The sequence below is a fragment of the Poecilia formosa genome, unplaced genomic scaffold (assembly GCF_000485575.1).
Source record: "Poecilia formosa unplaced genomic scaffold, Poecilia_formosa-5.1.2 Scaffold638, whole genome shotgun sequence".
Taxonomy (NCBI): Eukaryota; Metazoa; Chordata; class Actinopteri; order Cyprinodontiformes; family Poeciliidae; genus Poecilia; species Poecilia formosa.
Window position 1 is genome coordinate 31320 of NW_006800577.1, and position 7701 is coordinate 39020.

Here is a 7701-nt window from a genome sequence, read left to right on the forward strand (position 1 = left end):
AATGTTTGAAAATGTTTATTTCTGCCATCAGACGTCGTTCTTTTGTTCAGATCTCATTTTTATCATGAATTTGATTCCTGTCCATCTACCCATGAAGTTTTAACTTGACTTGATTTCACGTTGGGTTGGTTTGCTTCTCTCTCTCCTCATGTGATGCAATAAAGGATCTCAAGGTTGAGATGTTCTCATATTCAGGACACAAGTCCAGCTATAAAAGGGGATCAAAAGTTGAGAATGAAAAAGGTTGTTCAATAAAATACATTTAGCTGTTTACGCTGTCATCAAAGGCGTTACATTAGATCCTATCGTGCTATTTTAAAGTTTTTATCTCGCATGGCATTTGGACTTCTCTCGTTCCTTAAATATGTTTCATCTCTCGTGAAAAAGGTGTCTTCATTTCTAAACATGGTTTGATGCAACAGACTTATAATTTGAGGGTCAGGAAATGATGCCAAAAGATGCGTAAAGCTAACGAGACAGGGAGGACAGAATGGCTTTTTTTCCTTTGTTGCTCTGAATATTTATGAGCCTGCTGCTTCCAACCATCTTCAGGACTGAAGAAACAAAAGAAAAAGTCCAGTTGCCTTCTACCTGAGCACTTATGATGATCATCGCTCAATGACTGAGAGTCTCTTTATATTAGACATAAATTGGTTTTTATTTAATCAGATGGGATCTTACCTCTATGTTCTCCACGTGTTCCTTCGATTCAGTTTTTACATCAGTTGGTTTCTTCTTCCTGAGTCAAGCAAATCCAGTATTTCAACAACAAACGGGCGAAAGTATATACTTGGTCAGAACATACAACATACAAGTTTTCGCTGATATTACCTCGTCCAAAGAGAAACAACAAACAGAAGAGAAAGCAGCAGCAGTGCGGCTGCAGCCAACTTTGTGATGTTCATCATCTTGAATGTCATGTTTCTGTTCCCTAAAAAATTAGACAAAGCAATATTTTAATGGAAAATAGGAATATAAACACAAAATGTAAACAGAAACGGACCATCAGCATAGATAACAGAAATTTATGTCTTTTCTGACTTACTTGCAGCAACAGTAAGATGTATGGCAGATTTGTGACTTCCTCTGCTGTTGTGAGCTTCGCAGAAGTAAAGTCCACTGTGCTGTCGGCCAATATTTGTGATGGTGAGATTTTGTCCTGAACTTTGAGGCGTTTTCTCATTTTCTTTGAACCAGGTATAATTAGCTGCTGGGTTTGAATCACTGCTGCAGCTCAGCGTCAGTGAAATGCCCTCCATGATCTCAGACGCACTCACCGAGATCCGGGGAAGCTTTGGAGCATCTGGATAAAAAGAGAATATATGCAGTCATAAGGATGTTCTTAGAAACTAGAGACATTTGTGGCACGTAAATATGGCGCCTGGAGGAATCAAAGTCAAATAATATCTTTGTTGTTACTCAGGTGAAACCTTGGCATCAACTAATTGCCAGCAAATGTAACGAAACCAGAGAAATATAACCATATAGATTAGTTCCTTCTTCTAGAGGTGGATTTTTTTTTTTTACTTTTGAAACTCAGAAATGTCCATATTCTTTTCTAGAAATTTCTGAGATTAATCTAAAAAATGTTTTTTTTTTCTTGTAAATATTTGACTTTTCAAAAATAATTTTCTTCTGGAAAACTTTTGACAGTAATCTCAACATTTCTACATTTTTGTTTTTTTTCCTAGCAACTTTTTGACTCTGCCAGCTCTGAAATATTCTTATTTTTTTCTAGAAATTTTCTGAGATTAACTTCAAAATAAATTTCTCTGTTTTTTGATCAAAATGTACTGCTCCTTTTTTTCTACCTCCAATGGGCCTAGTATGCCATCGTGCAGTCTTGGTCTCAATGCTTTGGCAAGAACTGTTTTCTGTTTGTTTAATTAAGGCATTTTAAAATACTTAGAAATTTTAGCAAAAGTGTGCATGAGAATTTTTTGCCATCTTTTTGAGATAGCAAGAAGCTTCATGCTTAAAACACTATTTCTTACATTCCACGTTGATTAAGATGCTGCCCGATGTCATCCTTTTGAGAACGTTCTCGGCTGCGCAGAAATATTTTCCAGAATCAGACGACTGAACAGACCTGAAAACTAGTTTTGGGCCTTTGCTGAGAGGATTGGCTTCATGCTCCTTGTACCAGGTGTAAGTAGCTGCTGGATTAGCATCAGCGCTACAAGCCAAAGTCACTGAGTCTCCCTCCACTACTTCACCTGAAAAACTATGTGAAACAATGGGGAAGCTTGGTGGATCTGAAAGGGAGCGAGAAAAACTATCATTTTAGCGTTTGGATAACCTCTGAGTCAATCTTTTCTCTTTTTTTTTAGCTTAAGCTAGAGTACGAGTGTTTGGCAACACTGGTAATAGTGTCCAATTGTGAAACAACCTAACTGCTCCTGAAAAATATGCTTATTTATTGCTTATGTTCCACAACTTTATACTTTTAGCACGACTACTTGATGGACGTTTATAAATGTTTTTTTAAAGTACGGTCTGATGAGAGGTGTGATCATAACTTTTTACTTGCAAGCTGTGAAAGCTAATTTTCCGGACTTTAAGTTGGTCACTTTGAGCTTTATTTTTCAGTCACTTACATTTCACATCAATAAACATGCCTTCAGATGTCACTTGGTTCAGCATATTCTCTGATGTGCAGTAGTACTCTCCAGAGTCAGACGACTGGATAGACTCAAAGACGAGTTGCGAGTCGTTGCTTAGAGGCTCAGGATTGTTCTTCTTGAACCAGATGTACTCAGCTGTTGGATTAGCATCACTGGAACAAATCAGGTTCACTGAAGTTCCCCTCACTACTTCACCAGAGGGTCTTAATGCCACAGAAGGAAGCCTTGGTGCGTCTGGAAGGAAAAGCATGAAGACTTTCAAAACTTAAGGAGATTTCTGATAATGGTTTTTGGGCAAAACTAAACAATCATTTGCTCATAATTGACTATTGGAGCAGTTGTACAGAAGGGCTGCACCCTGGTCACAAAACTGATGTGTTGATAACTTGGAGCATTTTGGGAGCCAAATTGTAATGTCTTTTTGTCTTGTTAACGATCCTTTCTAAGCTTATTATATATAACTCCCTCCAGGATGAAAAACGGACACGAGGCGTTCTTGATGACATTTAATAATTAGACACCTGTGTCTAACGATGCCGTCCAAAAAAAAAAAAGCACATAAAATAAATTTTTATTCATTAATACAGACAGATAGAGAACAGACAAATAATATTAAATAGCAAAACATTCACAATATGTTTGACCTTCAAAAAAAAAAAAAAAAAATAGACGCACTCCGTTACCTTTAAACTCACGTGGCTAACAGAAACTCGACAAATTCTTCACAAATTCATTCTACTTCCACATAAATACGTAAAATACAAATTATTTACCTCACTGGCCGCTTTATCCTGGAGAGGTTAAGAAAAGAACCTCTCGGCCGTCGTACATCTTCTTTCAACTTTGCTGCTAGAAACGCTTCTAGAAACTTCTCTAGCGACCAGAAAAAGAAAACACACTGCCCTCTACTGAGCGCGGCGTGCAACTGAAAACATAGATCCAAACCAAACACTGGTTCCACTCTGGAAACACCCTGCAGTACTTCGACTTATTTACTCTAACTCAAAACCATCAAATCATCTCAAACTGCACAACTGCCACCGATGGCAGCCAAACTTACAGTTTTTGACAATCTTTGGAGATTTTTCTATAAAATCCTCCTTGATACTACTTGCTTTCATAATTTGTTGGTGAACTGAAGTTCTGTTTTACAGCGTTTTCCACTGCTGCCTCCAGAAACAACAAAAACATTTGCAAGTGTCAGCTGAATCGCTTTAGGTGAACTAAATGACATAGGAAGTGGGGCGGCAGGTGTCAAAACAGAAATGCATGTAGTTACTGTAGCATAGTCGCTCAAATATACTTCTACTTGAACAGTGTTTTAACACTTGAAAAAAGGTGTGAAAACATTGGTCCCCAGTCAACTTGGTTCGATTGGGGACTAAAATTGCAAGGTTTGTTATATCTTCAGCTGCTGTGGCTCACTTTCATGCTGCACTACGTCCATCCATTTTCTGTACAACCTTGTCCCTTAATGGCGTTGGGAGGGTTGTCGATGCCTCTCCAGCTAATGTTTCGGGCGAGAGGCAGGGCACACCATGGACAGGTCGCCAGTCTGTCACAGGGCAACACAGAGACAGACAGGACAAACAACCATACACACACACTCACACCTAGGGACAATTTAGAGAAACCAATTAACCTGACAGTCATGTTTTTGGACTGTGGGAGAAAGCAAGAGTACCCGGAGAGAACCCGCGCATGCACAGGGAGAACATGCAAACTCCATGCAGAAAGACCCTGGGCCAGAACCTTCTTGTTGCACGGCAACAGTGCTATCAACTGCGCCACTGTGCAGCCTGCTGCACTACGTCAAATGATTAAAACTGATTGAACAACCTGTTCACCTCCTTGCGCCAAGAACTATGGAAGGGACTGTCACGAAAACCTCCAAAGATGACCAGTGCAACTTCCTTCTTCATAAACTGCAACCAAAAATGGAGTTGTGTCCAATTTTAGAGGTTGTAGGACTTCTCTTTAGTCTGTGGTATTAAAAAAAAACAAAAAAAAAAAACACGAGTCATTTCTCCCTGTAGTGCAATCATTTTGGCTCTATTGACCCGGAATGCTTTGGGCTATAATTTGCTTCCTGCTTTCGGAGTGTTCTGCTGTCCACTTGCATCCACATATGAACCGCAACAGAGCTCACTTCAACTTGAACTGAGCCCTAGGACTTTAGGCAGACCAAAGTTCACTTTTTGGGTCCCCATAAGAGTTCGATTGCATATTCACACCTCCCCAAATAAACCGGACTGGTGTGAATGCACCCTAAGTCAACACTCTAAGAGTAAATTGAGACAACCTCCACAAGCCCCCCAAAATATTTTACTTACTTACATTTTACGTCAATAAAGACGACTTTAGATGCCTTTATTCTCAGGACGTTCTGAGCTTTACAATAATATTCTCCAGAGTCAGAGGATTGGATAGACTTGAAGACGAGTTGTGAGCCTTTGCTGAGAGGACCAGAAGTGTCCTTCTTGTACCAGGTGTATGTAGCTGCTGGATTAGCATCACTAGAACAAGTTAGATTTATTGGGTCGCCCTTCACAATGTGACCAGAGGAACTCGACACAGAGGGAAGATTCGGCATGTCTGGAATAGAAAACACAAACTACTATAGTGCTTTGTAATGCCAAACATATAATTTCTGGTACTAGTTTTTACTGAACAACAAAATTTGAATTTTCTCTTGTATTGAGTCAATAGAGTTGTTTTATGACATGCTTTCTTCTAACTTAACAACACATCACATCGCCAACATGAATCTTCAAAGCAATGTGTAAAACTCAACTGACACACTGACGGAGACGGGAAATTCCTGTGTCCTGCTGCAGCGCAAGAAATGCGGTCGGCGTCAGAAAACATGTATGAAAAAGACGAGGAGGTCTGCGTCAAAACGTCCTGCCCGTTCTTGACCCAGATGTAAGGATGTAGGTCAGACAGACATTTGCTTTTGCACGTCATCTCTGCACGAGTGCCGCTCTGTTTGCGCTCCCATTTGATCACTTGCAGCTCGACGGCTGAATTCAAGAGAACACAACAGAAACTAAAACCATGTGATCATTCAACACACTAAAATAAACAAAGTAAAATTAAAACAGGAAATATTACCAGAGACTGACAAAGTGACCCCTGGCGAACCGGTGTATTTTCCATTTTGGTGATTTGTTATGAACCTGAACTTGTAGACAGCAGAGTCACTCTCTCTCACGTCCCTGATAGCCACGGTGCAGCCATGTTTATACTTGATGCGACCTGCGTAATCTTGGTCATCTTTCAGATCCACAGGAGCATAATTATCCCCTTTGGTGTACCATATTAGTTTTCTAACTTCTATAACTGTATCCCCCACTGTGTCTGGATGTGTGTAGTTGCATTTCAAATCCACCGTTGAGCCTTTTATGGTGCAGATCTGTGAGGAAGAGTAGGTCACGCTCCAGCCGTTCTGACCCCTGACCCCTGCAACGCATCAGAAACAAAACAATCACAATGAGATCAACAAACAGGACAAAAATGTATAACCCAGGAAGCATATTGATGAATAGATTTGGTTTTATTTTTCCTTTTGCTGATATGAGTCACTTGTATCTGTGTTTTAATGTTAGTGCTTGGAACCAAGTGGATGGAAATACTTTCTCAAGAGTGATCTGTTTTAGTGTTTTAGACGCTTGGTGCTCCCTCACATAGTGCTGCATCGGGCACAGACACCTTAAGAGGTCATCCAGATCCAGATCTGGGCAGATATTGTCTTATGAAACCTGGCGTTCATTAAAACCTTCCACTGTCCCATCAAAAAAAGGTAAAAAGGAAATCCTCTGTTTTGTCATAAAAAATGCTAAAAAGTAATTTGTACAATTTTTGAAGTACCTTACTGCAGATTGATCTGCAATTTATTCATTTTTACCACATATACCACATATGTACCATATAAGTATGAACTTATTTTGACCCACGCGCCTCTTATCCCTAACGCATTATTCAATAATTTCATTCACGTTAATAATTCACATCTGATACTATTCACACCTCTAATATTTAAGAACATTATGAATGGATGCAAGACACTTTTTCATGTTTCAACATTTGAATTAACAATAAAAACCAGTAATTAAAATCACAGTGTTCATGTTTCCAAAGATTTCTGAGGTTGTGCAATAAAAAAAACAAACAAACAAAACAAAACAAAAAAAAACAAGGCATTTTGCAGACAACTACACGTCTTCAAGAGAATTTTTTTCACAAAAGAAAAACAACAACAACAAAAAAACATGAGTACTTTTGCATAAGCAAACCGACTCCAACCAAGCCATTTCTGTCAGTAGCCTGCTATACATGACTCCATGATGTTCTCCACATCCCCCTATAGCTCTGCTTTATTTAATGGACTGATAAAGGAGTAAAACACACACATTACCTGATACGGAGAGAAATGCGACAAGTAACTCGGTCACTGCAGTCCAATGCATGGCTTTTCCTTCCATCTATTTTTATGATGTCTTCACGTCTTCATGAGGTGATAAATGATGACCATAAATGATTCTACAGCACTAATGGCCGCTGCCAGTGAAGTCACATTTCCTCTGTGGCCTGTGGTTTGTACAGAGCAACTAAAATAACCCACTTAGTTTCACACCGTTTGAATTCTAACAAAGAAAATAACAAGGTTGCACATCCGCTGGTGCCTGTAGTTCTGAAATTAATTCCTACCAGACGCAAAATGAGATTTAAAGTCATCTAAGGTTGTATTAACATGTTGTTTTTTTAAAAATGGGATTGAAAATAATGCCAGGAATAAACCCAGTTGTCATTCATTTCGGTGCAGAAGTTGTGCTCGTTGTTGCGGTTCACAAATTGAAAAGAGTTGTTTTTGTAGACACAGTAGAAAGAGTGAAGTCATGGAGGAGACAACATTAGACCAGGAAGTTATAACTTACTGAGAAAAACCAGGCAGAGTTTTTACAGATACTTCAGAATCACTCTCACTCATACACAAATATGTTTGTGTTATAGTTAGCATAAGAAGCATGCTGTTTCCCTTGCAGATAGATTACATCTCACACACCACTGTGTAATT

General features: G+C 39.2%; 1 protein-coding gene across 1 annotated transcript; it reads right to left on the reverse strand.

Annotated features, from left to right (window-relative positions):
- Positions 1-7283, reverse strand: LOC103130465 (B-cell receptor CD22-like). Its single transcript, XM_007541860.2, has 10 exons — positions 7042-7283; positions 5739-6086; positions 5423-5647; positions 4962-5219; positions 2598-2858; positions 1995-2255; positions 1046-1303; positions 832-931; positions 682-739; positions 1-208 (listed from the first exon to the last, which is right to left on the reverse strand). Exons 1-10 carry the CDS (start codon positions 7106-7108, stop codon positions 116-118), a joined length of 1929 nt encoding a protein of 642 aa, XP_007541922.1. The 5' UTR covers positions 7109-7283; the 3' UTR covers positions 1-115.
- Between the last annotated feature and the right edge of the window lie 418 nt (positions 7284-7701).

Excerpts from the sequence above, each read along its gene's own strand:
- LOC103130465 (XM_007541860.2), bottom strand. The coding sequence starts at position 7,108 with ATGGAAGGAAAAGCCATGCATTGGACTGCAGTGACCGAGTTACTTGTC. Across the intron at positions 6,087-7,041 it reads CGCATTTCTCTCCGTATCAG|GGGTCAGGGGTCAGAACGGC; the intron begins GTAATGTGTGTG and ends GATGCGTTGCAG. Across the intron at positions 5,220-5,422 it reads TTTCCCGTCTCCGTCAGTGT|ACATGCCGAATCTTCCCTCT; the intron begins GTCAGTTGAGTT and ends TTTCTATTCCAG.